The 27,725-nt window shown below is 37.9% G+C and overlaps 2 protein-coding genes across 5 annotated transcripts in view; one reads left to right on the top strand and one right to left on the bottom strand.

Annotated features, from left to right (window-relative positions):
* The window catches only part of KLRF2 (killer cell lectin like receptor F2), a 32,790-nt gene extending 16,469 nt beyond the window's left edge, over window positions 1-16,321 (top strand). For 2 of the 4 annotated variants that reach the window (XM_078338310.1, XM_054237973.2), the window contains exon 8: window positions 2,137-3,054. In XM_078338310.1, coding sequence (XP_078194436.1) covers window positions 2,137-2,281 — 145 coding nt within the window. In that variant the 3' untranslated portion in view covers window positions 2,282-3,054. Of the gene's footprint in view, window positions 1-2,136; window positions 3,056-11,560 lie in introns of those variants that run through there. The other 2 variants (XR_004728558.3, XM_078338309.1) reach the window with 2 other exon arrangements.
* LOC100388835 (C-type lectin domain family 2 member A) lies at window positions 4,437-26,000 on the bottom strand. The gene is made up of 5 exons (XM_002752185.8): window positions 25,918-26,000; window positions 22,234-22,299; window positions 16,316-16,482; window positions 10,949-11,052; window positions 4,437-7,414 (listed from the first exon to the last, which is right to left on the bottom strand). Exons 1-5 carry the CDS (start codon window positions 25,970-25,972, stop codon window positions 7,309-7,311), a joined length of 498 nt encoding a protein of 165 aa, XP_002752231.5. The 5' UTR covers window positions 25,973-26,000; the 3' UTR covers window positions 4,437-7,308.
* Between the last annotated feature and the right edge of the window lie 1,725 nt (window positions 26,001-27,725).

Below are 27,725 nucleotides of genomic sequence, written 5' to 3'. Positions count from 1 at the left end.
TCCTTCCTTCCTTCCTTCCTTCCTTCTTCCTTCCTTCCTTCCTTCCTTCCTTCTTCCTTCCTTCCTTTTTTTCATCAGAGCCTTGCTCTGTGGCCCAGGCTGGAGTTCAATGGCATGATCATAGCTCACTTGATAATGCAACCCTTCCACCTCAGCCTCCAGAGTAGCTGGGACTACTGGTGTGTGCCAATACACCTGGCTAACTTTTTGTGTGCTTTGTAGAGATGGGTTTTCTCCATGTTGCCCAGGCTGGTTTCCATCTCCAAACTATCACCCACCTCAGCCTCCCAAAGTGCTGAGATTACAGGTGTGAGCCACCACTCCCAGCCTGATACCTGTATATCAGTATAAAAAGAACAATGGTACTTTCTTTACATTGTTCTTATGTGAACAATATGAGGTACTGCATGTAAGAGTGCTTTAAAATTCTGAAGTGTCACATTTAGACATTTTCTTCTGTACTTTCATTTACTAGTCATATTGCCAGAACATTTGAGATGTGGTAAAAGCAAAGATTGTGGAGTGATAGTGCATTTCAGTTGATAGCTATCTACTTCGGTACATCTATTCTATGTTTATTATCATCCTTCATAAACATAAAATGAACGTATGAAGTTGTATCCATTTCCTGGACCTGCTTTTAATACAATCTTTGAAAAATAAGTAATATTTCTTACTAATTTTTATTATGATTTATATTATTTTTATGTTTTTTACTTTTTTGGAAACTAGTATTACTATAAAGGTAACGTATCCCTTTTAAAAGCTTTTATCTTATCATTTAAGGGAAACAACACACATGCAGGTGGTTATAATAGTGTTCAGTTTGTATTTTCTTAAATTATCACTAGTAACTAGAAAAAATAGTTTATGAAATAGCTCTCTTCAAAGTCATTCCATACATACATCGTGCATCGTCCTACCTTAGATTGTGGAAGTTATGTAAGAAATTTAAGAGTCATCTAATAGGTTTCACTTTGACTTAAACAAAATCCTGGGTGGCCGGCTGCCTCCCAACTCACATTGTCATAGCGTATCTATCATTGTGTAGTTTTTTTTTTTTTTTTTTTTTTGAGACGGAGTTTCGCTCTTGTTACCCAGGCTGGAGTGCAATGGCGCGATCTCGGCTCACCGCAACCTCTGCCTCCTGGGTTCAGGCAATTCTCCTGCCTCAGCCTCCCGAGTAGCTGGGATTACAGGCACGCGCCACCATGCCCAGCTAATTTTTTCTATTTTTAGTAGAGATGGGGTTTCACCATGTTGACCAGGATGGCCTCGATCTCTTGACCTCGTGATCCACCCGCCTTGGCCTCCCAAAGTGCTGGGATTACAGGTGTGAGCCACCTCGCCCGGCCCTATTGTGTAGTTCTTATTGGAAACATTTATTTTGGCATTACTTACTATACACAAAATTATTTGTGCTGCTATATGGAAAATGAATAGATGGGAGACAAAATGGAAACTACGGAGGTCAGTTCGAAGGCTATGACTAGAGATGAGGGAGAGATAATGGTAGCTTGAGTCTAAATTGAGAAGCTGGGAGAAGTGAATGGATAGAAGGGATAATCTGGAAATAGAATACTCAGGTCTCGCAGGTACATACGATGAGAGCTTTGAGAGGTGAGGAAGAAGCCGGGATGTCTTCTAGTCTAGCTTGAGCTTGCACGGCGTTGTTACTAAGAGGAGAGAGGAGAAGAGGCTGCATCAGCAATGAAAATTCCATTCTAAAACATGTGCAAAATGTTGGCTGCTGAAGAATTACTTATAAAAGTTTGGCTGGGGAAAACTTTAAAAGATACTAACATCGGGCTGGGCACAGTGGCTCATGCCTGTGATCCCAGCGTTTTGGGAGGTCAGGAGATCGAGACTAACTGGGCCAACATGGTGAAACCCCGTGTCTACGAAAAATATAAAAATTAGCTGGGTTTGGGGGCATGTGCCTGTAATCTCAGCTTTTGGGAGGCTGAGGCAGGAGAATGGCTTGAACCAGGGAGTGGAAGGTTGCAGTGAGCTCAGATGCCACTGCACTCCAGCCTGGCGACAGAGTGAGACTCCATCTCAAAAAAAAAAAAAAAAAAAAAAAGATACTATCATCATTTTAAGATAGACGCTCAAAAATTTATTCTTTATCTTTAGGTTTTCAGTGATTGGACCAACTGATGACAGGAGCTGTGCCGTTATCACAGGAAAGCAGGTGTATTCTGAAGACTGTAGCTCCACATTTAATGGCATTTGCCAGAGAGATGCGATCTTGACACACAATAGAATCAGTAGTGTGTAAATGTGCAACAAAATGTAGAAATACTTTACATGTTAAAGCAGAGCCAGATTTTAAAGACTTGGGTTTTTTTAGGTAGTTTCTAAAAGAACGTTTCTGCTAACAGACACCATCTAAAAAGGAGAAAAGTATTTTGTCCTAAATTGACTATTAAGACAACTTCTGAACAGAACTTTTACTCCATACTTGGATTTCTGTTTTGTCTTTTCCATGGCTGTGCAATAAAAGCTAAATCAAAAGGTAACAGTTATTTAACAGTTTCATATTTTTTGCATTAAAAATAGCATAGAATAAGACTTTAAAGGAATGTTATTTAACTATATGTGCTGTGTAATAGATGAGAAGGAAAGAAGCAACATATGTATAAATATAATAATCGAAGCATGGAATAATTGTGAATTGTTCATTTGTGCATTGTAGCCTGAAGTGCTTGGTGGGGAGTAGGTGTTGAGAAATAACCTAATTGGTATCATGCGAACTAATCAGGTGATGGATAAACTGAAAGCTCAGACTTCACCACTATGTGATACATCTATGTAACAAAATTATACTCGTACCCATTAAATTTATACAAATTAAATAAAATAAAGTCGTGGCCAAATATTTAAACAACAGAAAAGAATAAAAGCAAATCTGTGCATGTAAATAAAGAATTGAAAGAAATATGTATGGATGTTAACAGTGACCATTTTTTTTTCCTTTAGTGAAATACAAATGTATTTCATTTTCAATCCAAATATAAAATGTTAACATAATGCTTTTAAATAAAAAAATACAATAACTCATTTTTATTTTTAATACATTTATTCTTTAAAGCTTTATTGAGGTCAAACTGATATACAAAATGTTGCACATACTTAATGTATACTTTCTGGTGAGTTTGTATATACCTGAGGTGCCATCACCACATCTAAGGTACTAAACATATTCATCACCTCCAAATATGTCCTTATGGTCTTTGTGTCTACCTGGTTTTAGTTTTATAAGAACACAACATGAAATATAATTTCTTAATTTTTCTTTTTTTGGAAATGGAGTCTCGCTCCATTGCCCAGGCTGGAGTGCAGTGGTGTGATCTCAGCTCACTGCAACCTCCACCTCCTAGATTTAAGCAATGCTTATGCCTTAGCTTCCCGAGTAGCTGGGATTACAGGCATGTGCCACCATGGCCAGCTAATTGTTGTATTTTTAGTAGAGACAAGCTTTCACCATGTTGGCCAGGCTGGTCTCAAACTCCTGATCTCAAGTGATCTGCCCACTTCTGCCTCTCAAAGTGCTGGGATTATAGGCATGAGCCACCATGCCCAGCCTCTTATAGAACTTACTCATCTTGCATCACTGAAACTTTCTGTGCTTTGAGCAACAATTTCCCATTTCCCTTCCCTCTAGCTCCTGGAAACTAGCATGCTATTCTCTGTTTCTGGGGGTTTAATTTTTAATGTAAAACCAAAAAACCTTATTTTTCAGTATACTAAAAAATTAAATTTAATCTCATTCTGTCACTTTTTCTATGCGATGCAGGATTTTTGTGACTTAATTGAGCTAAAATCCAGGTTCTTGTCACACAACCAGGAAAAATTAGGCACATGGACACATTGAAAGGTGAGGAGAGCAGAATTTATTAAAAGAAAGTGCTCAGAAAAAAAAAAGTGGAGGGAGGCATCCTGCCAACAGTCCCAGCTGGCATATTGAATACGAGGCCACCACACATGCAAGCCAAAGAGGCCAGGCTCCCCTACCTGCATAAAGTTTGAATTCCTGGTAGCTCCACCCCATTCTCCCAGTGTGAAAGCAGGCCCCCAGTCCATTTTGTGCAGGATCCCTCATCTGCACAAAAGCATCTGATATAAACACTTTTGGGGTGGGTCAGAGATCGTCTGAGGCTCCTCTCTTATCTGCCTCCTTCATCTATCACATGTGTTTTCTATTCCTTGGATTTTAACTCCTTCTAAGCATTTGGTGGAATAATAGACCAGGCACGTGACTATAGTCATGCCGTTTCTTTGTTAAAGTCTCTCATTATTATAGTGTGGGAGTCTAAGTCTCTTTGTAGGTCTCTGAGAACTTGCTTTATGAATCTGGGTGATCCTGTGTTGGGTACATATATATTTAGAATAGTTAGCTCTTCTTGTTGCGTTGATCCCTTTACCATTACGTAGTGCCCTTTTTTTTTTTTATCTCTTTTGCTCTTTTTTGGTTTAAAGTCTGTTTTATCAGACTAGGATTGCAACTCCTGCTTTTTTGTGTTTTCCATTTGCTTGATAAATATTCTTCCATCCCTTTATTTTGAGCTTATGTGTGTCTTTGCATGTGAGATGGGTCTCCTGAATACAGAACACCGATGACTATTGACTATATCTTTTAATTGGGGGCATTTACTCCATTTACATTTAAAGTTAATATTTTTATGTGTGAATTTGATCCTGCCATCATGATGCTAACTGGTTGTTTTGCCCTTCAGTTGATGCAGTTTCTTCATAGCATTGATGGTCTTTACAATTTGTAATGTCTTTGCAGTGGTTGGTACTGGTTGTTCCTTTCCATGTTTAGTGCTTCCTTCAGGAGTTCTTGTGAGGTAGGCCTGGTGGTGAGAAAATCTCTCAACAGCTGCTTGTTCATAAAAAATTTTATTTCTCCTTCGCTTATGAAGCTTAGTTTGGCTGGATATGAAATTCTGGATTGAAAAATTCCTTTCTTTAAGCATGTTGAATATTGGCCCCCACTCTCTTCTGGCTTGTAGGATTTCTGCCAAGAGATCCACTGTGAATCTGATGTGCTTCCCTTTGTGGGTAACCCAACCTTTCTCTCTGGCTGCCCTTACCATTTTTTTCCTTCATTTCAACGCTGGTGAATCTGATGATTATGTGTCTTAGGGTTGCTCTTCTTGAGGAGTATCTTTGTGGTTTTCTCTGTATTTCCTGAATTTTAATGTTGGCCTGCCTTGCTAGGTTGGGGGAGATCTCCTGGATAATATCCTGAAGAGTGTTTTCCAACTTGGTTTCATTCTCCCGGTCACTTTCAGGTACACCAATCAAACGTAGATCTGGTCTTTTCACATAATCCCATATTTCTTGGAGACTCTGTTCATTTCTTTTCACTCTTTTTTCTCTAATGTGTCTTCTAGCTTTATTTCATTGAGTTGATCTCAATCTCTGATATCCTTTCTTCTGCTTGACTGATTGAAACCTGTATATGCTTCATGAAGTTCTCACGCTGTGTTTTTCAGCTCCATCAGGTGGTTTATGTTCTTCTTTACATTGGAGAAATTTGTTATTACCCACCTTCTGAAGCCTGCTTCTGTTAATTTGTCAAACTCATTCTCTGTCCAGTTTTGTTCCCTTGCTGGCAAGGAGTTGTGATCCCTTGGAGGAGAAGAGGTATTCTGGGTTTTGGAATTTTCAGCCTTTTTGCACTGATTTCTTCCCATCTTCGTGGATTTATCCACCTTTGGTCTCTGAAGTTGGCGATCTTTGAATGGGGTCTCTGAGTAGACATTCTTTCTGTTGATGTTGAAAAGATTTCTGTTCCTTAGTTTTCCGTCTAACAGTCAGGCCCCTCTGCTACAGGTCTGCTGGAGTTTGCTGGGTCTGGTCAACTCCAGACTCTGCTTGCCTGGGAATTACCAGCAGGGGGCTGCAGAAGAGCAAAGATCACTGCCTGTTCCTTCCTCTGGTAGCTTCATCCCAGAAGGGCACCCCCAAGATGTCAGCCAGAGCTCTCTGTATTAGGCATCTGTTGGCCCCTGCTGGGAGGTATCTCCCAGTCAGTATCCACGGGAGTCATGGAGCCACTTGAGAAAGAAGTCTGTCCATTATCAGAGTTCAAACACTGTGCTGGGAGATCTACTGCTCTCTTCAGAGCTGCCAGGCAAGAATGTTTAAGTCTGCTGAAGCTGTACCCGCAATCATCCGTTTTCCCATGTGCTCTGTCCCAGGAAGGTGGGGGCTTTATTTATAGATCCCTGACAGGCTGCTGCCTTTTTTCAGAGATGCCCTGCCTCATGAGGAGGGAGTCTAGTGGCACAGCCTGCCTTCAGAGGCCTTGCTGAGCTGCTGTGGGCTCTATCTAGTTTGAACTTCTCAGCAACTTTCTTTAAACAGGTGAGGTTAAAACCACCTACTCAAGCATCAGCAATAGCAGATGCCCCTCCTCCCACTGAGCTCAAATGTCCTAGGTCCAGCTCAGACTGCTGTGCTGGCTGTGAGAATTTCAAGCCAGTGGATCTTAGCTTGCTGGTCTTTGTGGGGGTGGGACCTGCTGAGCCAGATCACTTGGCTTCCTGGCTTCAGCCCCCTTTCCAGGGGAGTGAACAGTTCTGTCTCACTAGTGTTCCAGGTGCCACTGGGGTATGGAAAAAAAAAAAAAACCGGTGTGACTAGCTTGACGTCTTCCCAAATGGCTGCCCAGTTTTGTGCTGGAAACCGAGGGTCCTGGTGTTGTAGGCACTGGAGGGAATCTCCTGGTGTGCAGGCTGTGAAACCATGGGAAAAGTGCAGTATCTGGGCTGGAGTGCAGGGGACAGTCCTTAATGGCTCCCCTTGGTTAGAAGAGGGAGTTCCCCAACCCACTGCACTTCCCAGGTGAGGGGATGCCCCACCCTGGTTGAGATCACCCTCCTTGGGCTGTACTCACTGTCTCACCAGTGCCAATGAAATGAATCAGGCACCTCAGTTGCAAATGCGGCAATCACCTACCTTCTGCAGTGCTCTCACTGTGAGCTGCCCACTGGAGCTTTTCCTGTTTGGCTAGCTTGCCAACAATCCCTCTAGTAGCTTTTCTTTTTATCTTAGAAGTGTGATAGTTATTTTCAAGCTTTTTTGATGGGGGGGGATGGTGGGGAGGTTGGGGAGGGATAACATGGGGAGAAATGCCAGATATGGGTGGCAAGGGATGGAGGCAGCAAACCACATTGCCATGAACGTACCTATGCAACAATCCTGCATGATCTGCACATGTACCTCAGAACCAAAAGTTTAAAAAAAAATTAGAAAAACAACTTTCACTGAAATAAAAATTAAAATAAAATAAAACTATTTATGTCTGCTGCAAATCCATTTGATATCAATAAGTCCTCTGGAACTATGGACTCCATCAGCACTCAGGAAAGCATAGGATCCATTCCCTGTAATTTCAAACCTGAAAAAGAACAGTCGAAATCAGTCTGGAAATCACTTACAGCTGTAATCAAAAAGACAATTAAGAATAGAATGATATGAAATATACCAAACAGTGAGTTCCCAGAAAATATACCCACCCATCTTCATATGCTACATTAAAATATCTGGCATACTAAGGGAAATTAAGACTGAATATAAGTGTTTTAAGTGTTTGTTAAAGTTAAGTGTTTTAAGTGTTTGTTTGTTAAGTGTTTGTTAAGAGTTAAAATCTGTCACCCTATTTAAAACAATTTGTAGATAGGCAGACAGACACATATAGATATACAAAGACAGGGGCAAAACTGTTATTTCCTTCCTTCCTTCCCTCCCTTCCTTCCTTTCCTTTCTTTCCTTCCCTTCCTTCCCTTCCTTTCTTTCCTTCCCTCCCCTCCCTCCCCTCCCCTCCCCTCCCTCCCTCCCTCCCTCCCTCCCTCCCTTCCTTCCTTCCTTCCTTCCTTCCTTCCTTCCTTCCTTCCTTCCTTCTTTCCTTTCTTGCTCTCTATATGGAAAGAAAGAGAGTGTTTGCCAAATTCAAAGATCTCTGAAATTTAAAAAAAATCAGTTTTCTTGCCTAATTTTAGTAGATGTACTTTTTCAAAAAGTAAAAATAAGATTTATATTTACTTGGTACTTTTGAAACATACTGCAGTAGAAACTTAAGAGACTGCTTACAATATTTTTTTGCATTTAATCTTCATGGATAGGAAAAATCAATATCATGAAAATGGCCATACTGCCCAAAGTAATTTACAGATTCAATTCAACTCCCATCAAACTACCACTGACATTCTCCACAGAATCAGAAAAAAATTACTTTAAATTTTATATAAAACCAAAAAGGAGTCCATATAGCCAAGAAAATCCTAAACAAAAAGAATGAGCTGGAGGCATCACATTACCTGGCTTCAAATATGCTACAAGGCTGCAGTAACCAAAACAACATGGTACTGGTACCAAAACAGATATATAGACCAATGGAACAGAACAGAGACCTCAGAAATAGTGCCACGCATCTACAACCAGCTGATCTTTGACAAACCTGACAAAAACAAGCAAGGGGAAAATAATTCCCTATTTAATAAATGGTGCTGGGAAAACTGGCTAGCCATATGCAGAAAACTAAAACTGAATCCCTTCCTTACATATTACAGAAAAATTAACTCAAGATGGATTAAAAACTTAAATGTAAAACCCAAAACCATAAAAACCCTAGAAGAAAACCTAGGCAATGACATTCACGACATGGGCATGGGCAAAGAATTCATGACTGAAACACCAAAAGCAATTGCAACAAAAGCTAAAATTGACAAATGGGATCTAATTAAACTAAAGAGCCTCTGCACAGCAAAAGAAAGTATCATCAGAGTGAATAGGCAACTGACAAAATGGGAGAAAATTTCTGTAATCTACCCATCTGATGAAGGTCTAATATCCAGAATCTACAAGGAACTTAAACAAATTTACAAGGAAAAAACTATCAAAAAGTGAGCAAAGGATATAAACAGCCACTTCTCAAAATAAGATATTTCTGCAGCAGACAAACATATAAAAAAAGCTCAGCATCACTGATCATTAGAGAAACGCAAATCAAAACCACAATGAGATACCATCTCATGCCAGTCAGAATGGCAATTATTAAAAACTGAAGATAATCCCAGCACTTTGGGAGGCCGAGGCGGGTGGATCACAAGGTCAGGATATCGAGACCATCCTGGTCAACATGGTGAAACCCCATCTCTACTAAAAAATATACAAAAGATTAGCTGGGCATGGTGGCGCGTGCCTGTAATTCCAGCTACTCAGGAGGCTGAGGCAGGAGAATTGCCTGAACCCAGAAGGTGGAGGTTGCAGTGAGCCGAGATCACACCATTGCACTCCAGCCTGGGTAACAAGCGCGAAACTCCATCTCAAAAAAAAAAAAAAAAAAAAAAAACTGAAGAAACCATAGATGCTGGTGATGATGTGGAGAGACAGGAATGCTTTTACACTGTTAGTGGGAATGTAAGTTAGTTCAACCATTGTGGAAGACAGTGTGGTGATTATTCAATCATATAGAACCAGAAATACCATTTGACCCAGCAATCCCATTACTAGATATGTACCCAAAGGAATACAAATTATTCTATTATAAAGACACATGGACACATATATTTATTGCAGCACTATTTTCAATAGCAAAGACATGAAATCAACCCAAATGGGCTATCAGTGAGAGACTGGTTAAAGAAAATGTGATACATAGTGGTACCACAGAATACTATGCAGCCATAAAAAGGAATGAGTTCTTGTCCTTTGCAGGGACATGGATAAATCTGGAAACCATCATCCTCAGCAAACTAACACAGGAACAGAAAACCAAACACTGGATGTTCTCATTCATAAGTGGGAGTTGAACAATGAGAACACATGGACACCTGGAGGGGAACAACACACACCCAGGCCTGTCAGGGAGTTGAGGGGGTAAAGGGAGGGAGAGCATTAGGACAAATAGCTAATGCCTGTGGGGCTTAAAAACTAGATGATGGGTTGATAGGTGCAGCAATCCACTATGGCACATGCATGCCTATGTAACAAACCCACACATTCTGAACTTGTATCCCAGAACTTACAGTAAAATTACATATATATATATATATATATATATATATATATATATATATATATAGTTTTAAAACTAGTTTTCTTTGTTGATAACCAAATCTTTACTTATTTATAAATACAATTTGTCCTGTCTTGCATATTTCAATATTTATATTATTGGTTGCTTTTCTTATCTAGCACTTAACTAAAATAATAAGGCAGAAATACATATGTATCCAAGAAATAGCTATATAAATAAATAAATAAATAAATAAATAAGTAAACTAATAAAAAATAATCAAAAATTTAAAAAATAAATACAGTATTGCTATGATGAACATTTGGAAAGCTAAAGACAGCTACACAATCTTTAACTGTTTCATCCCAAGAAACACTTTTAACAATTTTAATTCACTCAGGAAATGTTTACAGAGATAAAAATAAGTAAAATAAGCAACAAATAAATAAAAATAAATACTACTCATTGTGGGAGACATTTGAAATGTTAAAGACAATTATAAGGTCTTTAACTCTTTAAAGACAAAGAGATCTTATATAAACTTAATTAGCTGGAAAGAGGTACCAGTAATACATGAGTTTGGGTTTAAAATTGGGAGACTGGTTGAATTTGAATTAGCAAAAGAGCACTTATTGTCAAGCAAGAGCTTATTGTAAAGCAAGAGCCTGACAATAAAGATAAAATAACAAATAAAAATGGAAAATTTCACCATGTGTTATTTAACAAGGTGAGAAGAAAATGAGTTACTCTAGTGTGTGCTTCAGTGTGAAAGAGCCCATGTCATAGATAGAAGACTGAAAAGTTAATTACACATAGGATAGAGAAAGATTTGTTTATATTAATACAACTGAAAATGGTTTAAAATTTTTTATACAACATCAGAATAAGAACATTCCTAATACTTTGGAAACACACCAATTACTGAATGTGGTGCCATTTGTCCATTTCCAAGAATCTTCTGGTTTCCTGCTTAGTCCAATCCAGTATGTGCCCGTTCCTGCGAACCTCTTCAAAAATTCCTTTCACAAAGCAAAGGGAATAATCAATTACTTAATATGTTGTAGTACGTTGCTGAACATGCTTCCCACCCCAATTATTCCATTTTTTGGTTTCACATTCTGATTTGTCTTCCCTGAGGCTTCTATAATAACAAACGGCACAGACGTTGACATTTGTTAGTTTTATCGGAAAGATTTTCATTTTGCTTTTCTGCATCTTAAGTATCTTCAAAGAGTTGGGCTATAATCAAGTAATTGATGCTGAGCTACACTCTGATTATCTTTAAAGGTAACTTCCATGTCTCTAGTTGGAAATTAATGACAAAACCATATTTGAGATTATTTCCTTCAAATTCAAATTCCTAATACATTCTAGTCACAGATTGAATGACATAGGCTATCAATTGATATGATGTTAAATTTGCCTAGATGACAATATAAAACCTTAGCAAGTTCTATGAGATTTGATACAGCATCTTCTTCAAGGATGATAGAGAACTAATGTTTATATATATTTTTGTGCACACAGGTACTCTTCCAAAAATCATAGAAGAGGGATTGCAGGGGGAGGAGTTTAATGGAAAGTGTAAGTACTATTAGAATAGAAAAACCCAATGATAAATTACTTTGATTATATACTATATGAATGTCACTGATATTGTATTTTTTACACAATCAGATATGAAACTAACTTCTATGTGAATATAATTTACTGAACGAGATATATTAAGTGATGGGTTTAGTCGTTCCTCTATTGGCTTTTTGCTATTAAACCACAAACCTCTTCATCAGCTTTTTGTTCTTCAACTTGTATTTTAGGTTCTGGGGTATATGTGAAGGTTTGTTACACAGAAGAATTTGTGTCATGAAGGTTTGTTTTACAGATTATTTCATCACCCAGGTATTGAACCATTAACCAATATTTATATCTGTCATGTCTGTCATCACATGGTTCTGGGTTAATCACGGCAATGTGCTGATTGAGATCGATAGGAGAGGACCAGAAGTTTTTTGTGTATATCATTTACGTAAGTACTGAACGAACTTCCGCATTAAGCAATTAACTAATTAAACATGAGTCATATCCAATCCTACCTGTCAGTAGTAATTTTAGATCGAAGATAAAAGTAGACAGACTTATTAGTTAAGGGAAGACATTCAAAAAAACTAATTCATCCATAACAAAAGAATTATAAATCAATCATGTAAACACCACTGCAACCATTGTGGTTCTGCTTTGAGCTCTTTGAGGAATTGCCACAGTGCTTTCCACAGCAGTGGAACACATTTTCACTCCCACCAACAGTGGGAAAAAAAGCTTTCTCTTTTTTCTGCAACCTCGCCTGCATCTGTAGTTTTTTGGCTTTTTATTAATATTCATTCTGATTGGTGTGAGATGATATCTCGTTGTGGTTTTGATTTGCTTTTCTCTAATTATCAGTGATGTTGGGTTTTTTTTTCATGTTTGTTGGTGGCATGTATGTCTTCTTTTAAAAAGTGCCTGTTTATGTCCTTTGCCCGATTTTAATAGGGTTGTTTTTCTCTTGTAAATATGTTTAAGTTCCTTTGTTTTGGCAGATGCATAGCTTGCAAAAATTTTCTCTCATTCTGCAATTTGTCTGTTTACTCTGTTAATAGTTTCTTTTGCCGTGCAGAAGCTCTTACGTTTAATTAGATACCACCTGCCAATTTTTGCAATTTTTTTTTCACCATTGCTTTTGTTGTCGCTGTCATGAAATTTCCCTATTTCAATGTCCAGGATGGTATTGCTTAGGTTTTCTTCTAGGCTTTTTATAATTTTGGGTTTTACATGTAGAATTGACTTTTGTATATGGTATAAGAAAGGAGTCCTTCTAATCTTTTGCATATGGCTAGCCAGTTATCCAGAACAATTGATTGAATAGGGAGTTCTTTTCCTATTGCTTGTTTTTGTCAGCTTTGTCAAAGATGAGATGGTCATAGGTGTGTGGCCTTATTTCTGGGCTTCTATTCTGTTCCATTGGCCTATGCACCTGTTTTTGTACTGGTACCGTGTTGTTTTGGTTACTGAAGCCCTGCAGTATAGTTTGCAGTCAGATAACATGATGCTCCCAGCTTTATTCTTTTTGCATAGGATTGCCTTGGCTATTTGGGCTCTTTTATGATTCCATATGAATTCTAAAATAATTTTTTCTAGTTTTGTGAAGAAAGTCATTGGTAGTTTGATAGAAATAGCATTGAATTTCTGCCCTTCAATATCATTCAACTGTTAACCATTCAGTTCAGCCTGGTTAGAACCCTTGTTGGAGAACTGGTGCAGTTGTTCGGAGAACATATGACAATTTGGCTATTTGAGTTACTGGAGTTCTTGTATTAATTCTCTCATCTCTGTGTGTGGGTGTTACTGTAACTGAAGTGCATATTTAGTATTGTCAACAGACTTCTTCGATGTATGTTTTCACAGGGTTGAGTTATGGCTATAGATTGTGGCCTGGCACTCCTAGGCTGCCCACTGAAGCTCTTGGGTGATGTCAGTGTTTATGTTTCCTCTGCAACTCTGAGCAGCAATGGAAGGGAACTTAGTAGTGGTTAAGGCCAACAGTCTTTTGCTTTTCTCCTGGCAGCTTCACTCCAGAGAGATGCAAGTAAGCAATCATTCAGTGCAGTCAGCCTAGGATGGAGAGTCTGTGCTGTGGGCCCAGCTGGGGGCTCCACGTCTGGTCAAGGTGGGTGGGCGGAGCCTGTGAAGATGGACTGACCTCCTCTCCTGCAACTTACTGCAGGTGTGGATAAGAGACTTAGCGTCTTTGCTCCTTTGTTAGTCTGAGGGCAGCAAGGGTGGTTCCAGGGCAGAGGCAGAGAGGTCTTCATTGCCTCTGGAGGCTCTGTCCAGGACATTCCAGAGCTGCTACTGGCTTGACAGCTCTTGAGAGGGGTGGCTGGAGGCTGAAACCTGGAAGACCCTCCTAGTGAAGAGACAAGGAGATGGGCACCCATGTAATAGCCTGGTCACTTTTTCATAGGGCTGCTGTGGCATGGTGGCGGCCATCTCCAGTCCCTATTCACCTCGGATTTTCCAATACCTGTAGGTACCAGTGGTGAAGCCTGCAAAACAGCAAAGATGGTGGCCTGCCCCTCCCTCTGTGAGCTCTGTGTCAGGCAGGTACACACCTATTGCTGACCCGAACACACCTGAGGAAAGTGGCTAGCGACCCTGATTGGATATCCTGCCCAGTGAGGAGGAATGGGATTGGGTACCCACTTACGAGAGCAGTTTGGCCACTTTTTTGTAGAGCAGCTGTGCTGTACTGGGGGGCCACTTCCGCCCCTGGTCAACATGTACTCTCCAAAGCCTGAAGGCTGGATGGCTAAGTCACCCAAAGAGCAAAGATGGAGGCCCGCATTTCCCTCCAGGAGCTGTCTTAGGGAGGTGCAATGCTGTTATTGATGGCTGGCTAGAATTCCAAGCCAGTAGGTCCTATCTGGTGAGGTGCCATGGAAGTGGGTCCTGCAGAATGTTGCTGCTCAGCCCCTTGGATTCGGCCCCTTTACTAGGGGTAGTGTATAACATCCCTCTTTGCTGGAGTTGCAACTACTTTTTCTAGAAAGCCTGGAAAGCCTGGCCAAGGCTCCCAGGTCTCTGCATGTGCCTGAGTGGCTTCTCTCCTGAGGCTCCAGGTAGCTCTGTCAGACTGAAGGCCCTGGTGGAGCTGGTTCACAAGGGGATCTCCTGACCTGAGGGTTGCCAAGATCCATGGGAGCGGCATGGGATCCTGGGGTTGGACATCCACTCACCACTTCCCCTGGCTCTGTGTCATTCCCAGATTGGCCATCTGCCTGCCTTGCTTTTCTCCATTGTCCACGGGTTGAGTTGTTTCCATGATGAGTTCCATTGCGTGTACCCTCGATGTTTCAGTTGAAAGTGCTGTATTTACTTACCCTTTCAGTTCCTGTCTGTGAAAGCTGTGTACACAAGCTACTTCTAGCCAGCAATCTTGCCTACTCTACAATTCCCAGCTTTTCTTTAAAAACTAACTAGTCTATTTTCTTACTCTATCCCTAGAGTCCACGTGTCTCCTTCTTCACTTCCATTAATTCACTCGCTTCTTCAAAGTGCACATATTTCCTTCATATCCTTGTCTCTAAATTTCAAGAGCTGTATTTTCTTTTTTTCAGTCTATGCTTGGTAGAATGCAAATTTAAATGGTTTAAAAAATAATCTACTTAATAATCTAAGAACATCTAATGAAGACATTTAGATACAGAAACAGTATGCATTGTGGTAAAGGACATGGCATCACTAGTCATCTTGCCTGGGTTCAAATCCCAGCTCAACAACTTATGGCTGTAACATTGGCTGGGTTACATAACATTTCTGTGACCCACTTTCCCGTCTTTAAAGTAGGGAGAGTTATATAACTCCTTCATGGGTGTTACTAGAAGATTACATAAGTTTCAGTGCTTAGAACACTGTTTAGCACATATTGTCATATACAGTTGACTTAAACAATGTGGCAGTTAGGGGCACTGACCCCCTGTGCAGTCAAAAGTCCTATATAACTTTTCACTCCTTGAAAAGTCATGCTGGGCACGGTAGCTTAAGCTAATTATGGCACTTCGGGAGGCTAAGGAAGGAGGCTTGCTAGAGCCCAGTTTGAGATCAGTCTGGGCAATGTAGTGAGACCTCATCTCTCCAAAAAATAAACAAAATTAGCCAGTGTGGTGTGCATCTATAGTCTCAGAAGGCTGAGGTGGGAGGTTGCTTGAGCCCAGGATTTCAATGCTGCAGTGAACTGAGATTGCACCACTGCACTCCAGCCTAGGCAACAGAGTGAGACCCTTTCTTAAAGAGAAAGTAAAAACAGAAAAAGTAGCCACTAGTAGCCTACTGTTGACTGGAAGTCTTACTGATAATATAAAAGTAAATTAACACGTATTTTGGATGTTATTTGAATTATATGCTGTATTCTCACCAAAAACAAAGCTAGAGAAAAGATGGTATTAAGGAATCATAAAGAAGAGAAAATTTATTTACTATTCATTAAGTGGAAGTGAAGCATCCTAAGTGTCTTCATCCTCATTGTTTTCATATTGAGTATGCTGAGGAGGGGGAAGAAGAGGAGGGGTTGCTCTTGGTGTCTCAAGGGTGGCAGAGGGAAGAGAATCCATGTATAAGTGATCCACACCGTTCAAACCCATATTGTTCAAGGCTCAGTTGTATTATAGTATTAGCTATTATTGCTTTTATTATATTTTTATGCAAATTTAATCTCTGAAATTCCTGAAGACTTTTTAATTTTCTTACCATATCTTTTTGTGTGTCAATCTGAGCAAGTTCTGATTTCTGTAAACTGCAAAACATTTTACTGGCTGTCCAATTTCTGGTATCATCAGAAAAATAGAAACACTTATCTCTTACTCCAAGCCAGTCCTCTGAACATGCCACAGGTTTAGCAAGTTTTGAGCATATGACTGAAAAAAAAGAAAGAAATGATAAGATCAAGCATAAGTTAAAAGTGTTTCTACTCATTCTACTGTATTCATTTTATTTTTTGCTTCCATGGTTTGAGGCCTGTAAATTAGCTTCACCACTAGAATGAAGATTAATTAACTTCCCCCATCTGTAAGGAAGATCATTCAGTGATCAAGCAGTATATGCTTTTTTTTTTTTTTCTATTTTCCTGGCTACTTTTTGAGAAATGGTGCTACTCATGTACGGAAAACTCAAATGTAGGGCAAACTCCAAAGCCTGCACTCTCTGCTCCACCATGATGTATTTTTGCTGCTGTTGTGGTAATGCTCAGAAGTGGATACATGCTACTACACAGGGGATCAAACATATTGTGTTTCAACTCTCTCTGCTCTTTTTTTATTTAAATTTTTACTTTCAGTTCTGGGATACATGTGTGGAATGTGCAGGTTTGTTACATAGGTATACACGTGCCATGGTGGTTTGCTGCACCTATCAACCCGTCATCTAGTTTTAAGCCCTGCATGCATTAGCTATTTGTCCTAATGCCCTCTCTCCCCTTACCCACTACCCTTTGACAGGTCCCGGTGTGTGATGTTCCCCTCTCTGTGTCCATGTATTTTCATTATTCAACTCCTACTTGTGAGTAAGAACACACAGTGTTTGGTTTTCTGTTCATGTGTTAGTTTGCTGAGGATGATGGCTTCCAGCTTCATTCATGGCCCTGCAAAGGACATTAATTCATTCTTTTTTATGGCTGCATAGTATTCCATGGTATATACATGCCATATTTTCTTTATTCAGTCTATCGTTGATGGACATCTGACTTGGTTCCAAGTCTTTGCTATTGTAAATAGTGCTGCAGTAAACATATATGTGCATGTGTCTTTAGAGTAGAATGACTTATAATCCTTTGAGTTTATACTCAAGAATGGGATTGCTGGGTCAAATGGTATTTCTGGTTCTATATCCTTGAGGAATCACCATATTGTCTTCCACAACGATGGAACTAATTTACACTCCCACCAACAGTGTAAAAGTGTTCCTCTTTCTCCACAGCCTTTCCAGCATCTATTGTTTCCTGACTTTTAAATAATCACAATTCTGACTGATCTGAGATGGTATCTCATTGTGGTTTTGATTTGCATTTCTCCAATGACCAGTGATAATGAGCTTTTTTTCATATGTTTCTTGGCCACATAAATGTCTTCTTTTGTCTTTCTGCTCTTTTTAATCAATGGGTAAATGAATATAAAAAACTTCTTGTAGAAACTCTTGTCTACATTTAACTTCCAGATGTTTAGACACCAATAACATTAAGCTCTAATACTACAGTGACAGAAGAGACTATAAACAAGACTATTAGTATTCTTGAGAATGACCAAAACCAAAGCAAACCAGAACAAAACAAACAAGAATCAGCAGTGCTAAGCACTAACTTCGCCAAATTTAAGTGCTAAATTAAGTGAAACATGCATATTGAAAATCAAGTGCTGAGGCTATTTGGCCGTAATTAAATTCCACCTTTGGATCCATTTCACAAAATAAACCCATAGTACCCAGAGGAAATTTAACAACTTCATCTTTACAAATACTGCAACTCCTACAATGAGACGATCTTGCAACAAGTCACATATGCCATTATTTCTTCATTTTTTTCATTTAACTTAATATGATAGAAAAGGAGTTCAGAACATGATGCCCCTAAATATGTCACTCTAGCATATAGACTATTTTGAGTTAAAGGCACTTATAAAACAGCAAACGGAAGACAAAACACTTTGAACTTCCTTCTTTTTCTTATGAGCAGTAGATAAAATACCTACCTGAAAGATAGCTTCTCTATACCAGAAGGAAAGTAACAGTCTTATAACCAAGGATAGGTAGTTGAGGCCAAAGGAAATGTGTACAAACAGCGTTGGTTAAACTAACATTTATCTTTCTGGTCACTTTTCCACCCAACTAATTACCCTAGATTAACCCCCTTTTCCTTGCCGCATTTTTCATAATTTATTACCTTTTGTTTAATTTAGTATCTAAATGTCTAACTCTAATCGAATCTTTTTAGGCTTTCATAAGGAAGACATACATGTCACATAAAACTTATATGAAATAAATGCATGTATTTTGCTCAAGTTGATGTGCCTTGTGCCAATTTCATTCTCAAGCCCAGCAGCAAAACCCTGAGAGGGTAGAGGTAAAATTTTGCCTCTTGACTAATAGAAATCAGTAAATGTTTTATAGAACAATGGTTAGTGGCATAACTTACTCTTGATTAAAAAGAAATTAAAGAAATGCTACAATTATGGAAGTACAGCTGCATGATTTTTAAAATTTATCATGGATTACAGTTATACAGACAGGGTTTTTGATCCTAGGTCTGGAATTTATTATTTGTGAGAGACAAATTACTCACTCTGTCCTGAATACTTTTTGTCTGTAAATGGATTTCCTTATATCTGTGTCCTAGTCTAATGAGGATTAAATACAAATAACAGAATATAGTGTATTGGACATTAGCTTACAAATTCACAAACTCTTAAAAAGAAAATTAGCTGTAACAAGTCCATAAAACTGATGTTTATGTGGGTCTGAAAAAAAAAATATATATATAGAAATTGATCCTTCTGGTCTTAAAGCTTAAAACTTACATTTGTCTCATTTGAGTTCCTTCTTTTTTTTTTTTTTTTTAATGGAATGGGAATCAGGCATCTACTAAGGCTTCACATTTAAGCAAAAATAAATAAATAAATAATTGCCAGATGGTGTCCCTTCATCAAAGACTGAGTTAGAAAGGTTGGTCAAGGGGGTGAGAGCAGATCTGATGTACTTCATTCTTCCAAATGACAGTCTTTAAAGCAACATAAAGATAAATGACCTGCTGCTCTCTTTTCTGAATGTGTCATGGGAAGTCTTTTCCATTCCATAAATACTTATATTAGCAAATCAAATAAGCCAGAGAAGCAGTTAGGCTGAATTCCAGGAAAAAAAACCATACTGGTGCTGTTTCACTCCATTAATGTTATTACTAAATTATTAATTGCCACTATATAAGATCTATTTATTTATTTATTTTTTATTTTTCTTTTATCAGGTCTTCAGAGGAATGTATTGAGCAGAGGTGAGGAAGTAGGATGTTGAAAAGTAAAAAAAGGAGAGAAGGAGAGGAAGAAAGAGGAAGAAAGGAAGAAAAAGGGAGAGAGAACAGGAATATTGCTTCATTCTAAAAATGGGTATTAATAATGGCCAATCAATATTTTGTGTATTTAAAATGGAGAACTCTATAAATATTTATTGAGTTTACTTGTTCCGGATCTGAGTTGAAGTCCTGGATATCCTTATTAATTTTCTGTCTCGTTGAGTCTAAATCTCGTTATGGGTCTTATGTATCTGGGTATTAAGATCTCTTATTGTTGCATTGATCCTTTTACCACTGTATCTTTGTTGCTTTGAAATCTATTTTATCAAATGTGAGAATTGCAACTCCTGCTTTTTGTTTGTTTATTTATTTTTGCTCTCCATTTGGTTGGTAAATTTTTCTCCAACCCTTTGTTTTGAGTCTTTGTGTATCTTTGGATATACCGTTAGGTTTTGGCTGTATCTTTTGATTGGGGGATTTAGTTGATTTAAATTTAGGGTTACTGCCATTTGATGTTAACTGGCTATTTTATCCATTCGTTGATGTAAATTCTTCTTTATGTTGATGCTCTTTACTTTTTGGTATATTTTTAGAAAGGCTTATACTGGTTGTTCCTTTCTATGTATAATGCTTCTTTCAGAAGTTTTTGTAAAGCAGGACACTATTTTCCCCAGGAAATACAGAGAACACCACAAAGATATTCCTCAAGAAGAGCAACCCCAAGGCACATAATCATTAGATTCACCAGGATCGAAATGAAGGAGAAAATACTAAGGGCAGCCAGAGAGAAAGGCCAGGTTACCCATAAAGGGAAGCCTATTAGACTTACAGCAGATCTCTCAGCAGAAACTCTACAAGCCAGAAGAGAGTGGGGGCCAATATTCAACATACTTAAAGATCAGAACTTTCAGCCTAGAATCTCATATCCTGCCAAACTAAGCTTCACAATTGAAGGAAAAATAAAATCTTTTATGAACAAGCAAGTACTCAGAGATTTTATTACCACCAGGCCTACTTTACAAGAGCTTCTGAAAGAAGCATTATACATAGAAAGGAACAACCAGTATGAGCCTTTCTAAAAATATACCAAAAAGTAAAGAGCATCAACATAAAGAAGAATTTACATCAACGAATGGATAAAATAGCCAGTTAACATCAAATGGCAGTAACCCTAAATTTAAATCGACTAAATCCCCCAATCAAAAGATACAGCCAAAACCTAACGGTATATCCAAAGATACACAAAGACTCAAAACAAAGGGTTGGAGAAAAATTTACCAACCAAATGGAGAGCAAAAATAAATAAATAAACAAAAAGCAGGAGTTGCAATTCTCACATTTGATAAAATAGATTTCAAAGCAACAAAGATACAGTGGTAAAAGGATCAATGCAACAATAAGAGATCTTAATACCCAGATACATAAGACCCATAACGAGATTTTAGACTCAACGAGACAGAAAATTAATAAGGATATCCAGGACTTCAACTCAGATCCGGAACAAGTAAACTCAATAAATATTTATAGAGTTCTCCATTTTAAATACACAAAATATTGATTGGCCATTATTAATACCCATTTTTAGAATGAAGCAATATTCCTGTTCTCTCTCCCTTTTTTCTTCCTCTTTCTTTCTCTCCTTCTCTCCTTTTTTTACTTTTCAACATCCTACTTCCTCACCAGTACTCAAAACAAAACAAAACAAAACAAAACTCTCCTTTTGGGTGGGGTGGGGTGCGGTGGCTCACATCTGTAATCCCAACACTTTGTGAGGCCAAGGCGGGTGAATCACCTGAGGGCAGTCTGACCAACATGCTGAAACCCCATTTCTACTAAAAATACAAAATTAGCCAGGCATGTTGGTGCATGCCTGTAATCACAGCTACTTGAGAGGCTGAGGTAGGAGAATTGCCTGAACCTGGGACGTGGAGGTTGCAGTGAGTCAAGGTTGCACCATTGCATTCCGGCCTGGGCAACAAGAGTGAAACTGCATCTCAAAAACAAAACAAAACAAAACAAAAACACCTCTCACTTTTTAGGATTCTCTCGGATACCCTTCAGGATTATGCTTAAGGACAAGAGGATCCTTGCAGTAAACAAATCATCTCTTCTTTACATAGGCATTACATTTTCAGCCTGATCCTGCCTTCATGCTTGTGTGTGTGTGTGTGTGTTTGCTTGATTTCTAGCCAGCACAGCTTTTTTTTTTTTTTTTGAAAAAAAAAAAAAAGAAGTCTTTTTCACTGGCAAGAGTCATCGTCTTTGGGATTGGTTTTCTGTGCTGTGAGCAATGGGACCTAGACTGAATCCCTGGAATTTCAGTAACATAGCTATTGCTGTTGCTGTCAGGTGGTCATCTGAGAATTTAAATTTATTTTTTAAAAATATCAAGAACTATAAAGTCAAGAACATAATTCTATTGTGAGACTGTGATTATTTTAGGGAGAGGCAAGGATTATGGTAATACCTGTTGTACTGGTAAAAACTTGAGGACAAGTTCACTACAAAACCCTTTAATTACTCCAGATCTGGGAGATTTGGAGTTAAGCTTGAGATAGAAATGGACCTCCCAGGTGTGAAGAACCATAGAAAGTGTATGAGTTAAACCACTCACCTATTGCAGAAATGAGCACTATAAAAAACAGGAAGCATATACCAAGGCAAATCTTCTTCTTGCAAACTGCAAATTAAATCAACACATATTATAAATTTTATAAATAAACACTGACTGGATATTATTACTGGTGTGTTCCTCCTCATAATTGTTAATCAAAAAATCCTTAATAAAAGCTTATACATCTCAAAATAATAAAGAATAGAAACCATCACAAAGTGCAAGGAAGGTAAGTACCAAAAAAAAAAAAAAAAAAAAGATTGCTACAGCTGTTCAAATGGAGAGAGGGTGAGTGGAGAAATCACTTGTCTTAGGGGAATGAGGAAGGAAAGGAAAGGTTACTCAAAAGGTGGAAATAGTTTGAATGGGGAATTGTAAGCAAAACAGCATAAAGATCATCCAAAGATCCATGATGAGCATAAATGTTTATAACAGATATATAAGGCAATAAAGTTGAAGACAGTAAAAAAAAAAGTCATATGGTCATGACAGAAGATTTTAAATGATATAATTTTTCCTTTATTCTTTAAGCCATGGCAGAACGAAACAGTGTGCTTGAGCAAGAGACTATCAAGATAAAAACCGTAATTTATTTATTTGTGGTAAGCAGAAAAAATTAGAGAAGACACAGGATTTCCCACTCATGGAAAAGCTATGACGTTAAGAACAAATAATAATTCTATTAATGATAAAATAATTGTATCTGATTCATTATTAGATGTAGAAACAATCTAGGAGGGATGAGTGTGTACATATATAGATGTATATATGTGTATGTATATATTATATGTGTGTATATATATAATATACATATATATGTGCATATACATATATATGCATGGCTTAGCAATGGGGAGACATTTTGAGGAATGTGCCTTTAGGTAATTTTGTCATTGCGTGAACATCGTAGAGTATACTTACACAAACCTAGACAGTATAGCCTACTAACACCTAAGCTATATATTACAGCCTGTTGCTTCTAGACTACAAACTTGGATAGCATGTTATTGTACTAATTACTGTAGGCAATTATTACACAATGCTAAATACTTGCATACCTAAACATAGAAAAGGTACAGTAAAAATACCACATAAAAGATCAAAAATGAAACACCTTTACAGGGCAGCTTCATTACAATCTTATGACCACTGTCATTATGCAATGTGTCATTGACCAAAACATTGCTCCGTGGTGCACGACTATATATGTATATAGTGTATATGTGCATAAACACATATTGTGTATATATATACACACGTGTATGCATGCCTGTATGCATATATGCTTTACATGTATTTATATATACATATGTTCAAATATTAGAAAAGAGGACTTGAAGAAAGCAAAATTTAAAAAGAAGTTACAAGCTTTCTCTATTTCTTCAGAGCCTGAAGCAGCCTTGGTGAATGAAAACTAAAAAAGTTATTAGTTTTCATGATCACCAGACTACAGATAATATGTAACAAAGCAATTTCAAGAACGGATTGCATTGCGAGAAGCCAGATTCTAAGATGTTTACAAAGAGAATGTTTGATAAGAAGAGTTTGGTAATTTATCTTACATGAAGAGAAACAATAGCTAAAGAGAAAATATAAAATGAGTTTTCTTTTTTTTGTTTTCAAGATTAGAGAAAAATGAAGAACAAGAAAGAGGAAAAGATAAAATTCACTGCATAAATTTCAGACACTCAAAAGAGTAATGTAACACTTAATATAAAACTCCAATAATGAAACAATGTGTTTTGAGGGAAAAGATTGGTGTATAGATGCATGAAACACAATAAGGAGTCCAGAAATTGACACACACACATGTATTGTTAAATAATTTTTGCAAGGGTAACAAAGCAATGCAATGAGCAAAGCTACATCTTACACAAAAGGTATTAAAATAACAGAAAAAAAGACTTTACCATACTACAACATCATTTTACAAAATTTAGTTAAGGTATATCTTTGACTTGAACATAAAACCTAAAACTATACAATTTCTAGGAAACAAAATAAGTTGTTCGTGACCATGAGAATTAGTCTTAGAGATGTCTTAGAGAGAGCAGAGAAAATACTGCATAAAATTAAGAGAAAATGATAAGTTGAACCTAATAGAAGTTTAAGGGCAGGGCATGGTGGCTCACTCCTGTAATCCCAGCAGTTTGGGAGGCCAACGCAGACAGATCACCTGAGGTTAGGAATTTGAGACTGGCCTGGCCAACATGGTGACACCCCATCTCTACTAAAAATAAGAAAAATTTGCTGGGTGTGATGGTGGGCACCTGTAATTCCAGCTACTTGGGAGGCTGAGGCAAGAGAATCCCTTGAACCCAGGATGTGGAGGCTGCAGTAATTGAAATCATGTCACTTTACTCCAGCCTGGGTGACATAGTGAGACTCTGTCTCAATTAATAAAAAAAGAAAAGAAAAGAAATGTAAAACTTTTGCTCATTTCAAGTTACAAGACACTGTTATAAATATAAATATGCAAGTTACAGACTGGGAGAAACTAGTTGTAACACATGGACCAAAAAAGACTAGTATCCTAAAATATTAAAAGGCCTGTAATTTAGAGATAGAGTACAAACAACTTGATTAAAAAATGAACCAAATTCTTGAACAAATACGAAAGAATACACACGAGTGACCAAGAAGCACATAAAAGATGTTCCATATTATTAGTCACAAGAAAAATGCAAAATAAAATCACAATGAAATATGACTATGTGCCCCTTGCACTGTTAAAATGAAAAAGACTGACAGTGTCAAGTGTCAGGATATAGAGCGACCAAAACGCATACACCACTGGCTGAAGTACAAAAATGTACGAGCGTTTGCGAAAACTCCTTAGCAGTTTTTATTTTTAATTAAAATGCACATCCTTTCTTGTTCTGGCATGTGATATTTTCGATAGCATAGAAGTCATTCATATTCTTGCATGGGATATTTTTGATAGCTTGTATCCTATCAAAAATATTCTCACAGTGACACACCCTATCATTCTCACAGTGACAACAAAAAAGCTGAAAAAACTAAATAAAAACACTTCTGGTATACAGACATAGGATGGTTTTGTTAAATGAATGATACTGAATACATATTTGTATATTATTTCTTCAAATATTTCCAATTGACTATTCTTTTTCTCTCTCTCTCCATTTTAGATTCTTGTTATCTAGAAGGTGGCATTTCTACTTCTATTTTTCATATCTCTCAGCTTTTATTTTGTATTGTTTTCTTTTCTGTCATATTTTTAATAGAGTCTCCTAGGTCTTACTCATTCTTAATCAGCATCCATTCTACTAATTAACTTATTTCAATCTCGTTAAGTCACAATCATCAAGCCTCCTCCCAGAGTGAAGCACTTACTTTTTATTCTGGATAAAAGTGTTGAGCAATTCTTTTTGGTGAAAATACATTTTGAAAACATCCTTATTGAGATATAATACACACAGCATAAAATTCTCCCCAGAAACCTTCTTATACACAAGCTTATACCGTCTCTTGCAGAAATAAAACTCTACTTGCTCTGGTAGTCTTCCACAATGCTCCAGAATAAGCTGGAATAATGCTTCCCCCATGCCTCACTTACTCTAGTAGACTTTCACCGTAAGTAAAGAGTCCACATTTTTAAGCTGTCCTGTATTTTATTTTATCTCTCCTTTACTTCCTTCTCATTCACTCAATAAAACTTACTTGTCCGACATATGAGGCCATCAGATCTGCCATCGCGGAGCTCTGGATTCATCATCGCACTGTTCTAACTGATGGAGATCCGTGGGAAAGGAATGGAAAGTTTCACTTATTAGGCTACAGTGAAGAAGCTTCTCTGTTGGACAGGACAATTGCCAATCAAAACTCTTACGCAATCCAGGCAGAAAATGTCAGTACTCACTTGAGATCAAAGATAAAAGTGGGCAGACTAGTTTAGGGAAAAAAATTAAGATTTAAACGTTGACTCATCCATAGCAAAAGGATCATGAAGTTAATCAGTAAACAACACGACAACCATGCTATGAGACATTTCCATCAGTTTTTTTTTCCCTTTTGTAATTATTATCTTTTCTGACCCTGGTCCCTGGCAAGCATTGATTTGCTTTATATCAACAGAGTTTTTCCTTTCGTGAAACTTTTTTTTTTGAGACAGGGTCTCCCTCTGTTGCCCAGGCTAGAGTGCAGTGGGGAAAACTTGGCCGCACTGCAACCTTGACTTCCTTTTCCCAAGTGATCCTCCTGCCCTAGCCATCCAAGTAGCTGGGGCTAAAGTCATGCTCCATCATCCCCCGCTAATTTTATTTTTTGTAGAGACTAGGTCTCATTATGTTGCCCAGACTGGTCTTGAACTCGTGGGCTTAAGTGATCCTCCCATTTCAGTCACCCAAAGTGCTAGGATTACAGGCGTGAGCCACCACTGCTAGCCCCTTTCATAGAATTTTATATAAATGGTATCATATGTAGTGTCTTGTCTCTGGCTTATTACATTTATAATAATGCTTTTGAGATTCACTCAAGTTGTTGTGCAGGTAAGTAGTTCATTCCCTCTTATTTCTGAGTGCCATTCCTATTTGCATGTTTTATCGGAAATTGTCTATCCCATCACGAGTTGATGGACTTTTGTTGCCAGGGTGTGACTATTATGGACGAAACTGCTGTACACAAGCATTCCAGTGTGGGCGAGTTTTCTCTTTGGTAAATTTCCAGAAATTGAATTGCTGCATCAGGTGAGTATGTTTATCTTTATCAAGAGGTGCCAAGACTAGGCGTGGTGGCTTATGCCTGTAATCCATCATGTTGAGAGGCCAATGTGGGCAGATCATGAGGTTAGGAGTTTGATCTGGCCAACATGGTGAAGCCCTGCCCTAGTAAAAGTACAAAAAAAATTAGCCAGGCGTGGTAATGGGCACCTGTAATCCCAGCTATTTGGGAGGCTGAGATAGGAGAATCACTTGAACCTGGGAGGCAGAGGTCGCAGTGAGCTGAGATTGTGCCACTGAACTCTAGCCTGGGCAACATAGCAAGACTTCATATCGAAAAAAAAAAAATGCAGTCAAACTGTTTTCCAAAGTAGGTTTATGAGTTTCAGTTTCCATCAACACCACTTGTTATTATCTATCTTTTTTAATTTTAACTATTGTACTATATATTTATTGATCTCTCATATGGTTTCAGCTTACATTCCTCTAGCGACTAATCATGTTCAGCATCTTTTTATGTACAGATTGATTATATGTCTTCCTTGGTGCCATACTTGTCCAATACTTTGCCAATTTTTAATTGGGTTTTCTATTATCTACTGATAAGAATTATTAATAAACAGTGGATATGAGTCCTTCAGTGTACATATGTTTTGTAAATATTATTTCCCCATTTATGACTTATTTACTTTTTCACAGATTTTTGAAATGTCAAAAGTATACCTTTTAAATAAAGTCAAATCTATCACTTTTTCCATGTTTTATGAGTTTTGTGCCTTCACTATGAAACCTTTGCCTATCTCAAGATCA

Source organism: Callithrix jacchus, chromosome 9 (assembly GCF_049354715.1).
Source record: "Callithrix jacchus isolate 240 chromosome 9, calJac240_pri, whole genome shotgun sequence".
NCBI classification, from domain to species: Eukaryota; Metazoa; Chordata; class Mammalia; order Primates; family Cebidae; genus Callithrix; species Callithrix jacchus.
The sequence above is the reverse complement of the archived record's forward strand: the minus strand, read 5'-3'. Positions and strand labels throughout refer to the sequence as shown.

Bases quoted from the DNA above. Each gene is read 5' to 3' on its own strand.
- LOC100388835 (XM_002752185.8), bottom strand. From the start codon at position 25,972: ATGATGAATCCAGAGCTCCGCGATGGCAGATCTGATGGCCTCATATGT. The intron at 16,483-22,233 runs GTGAGTGGTTTA...CTTTTTTTTCAG, and splicing joins AGTGCTCATTTCTGCAATAG to TCATATGCTCAAAACTTGCT. The intron at 11,053-16,315 runs GTAAGAAAATTA...GCTTTGTGAAAG, and splicing joins TTGACACACAAAAAGATATG to GAATTTTTGAAGAGGTTCGC.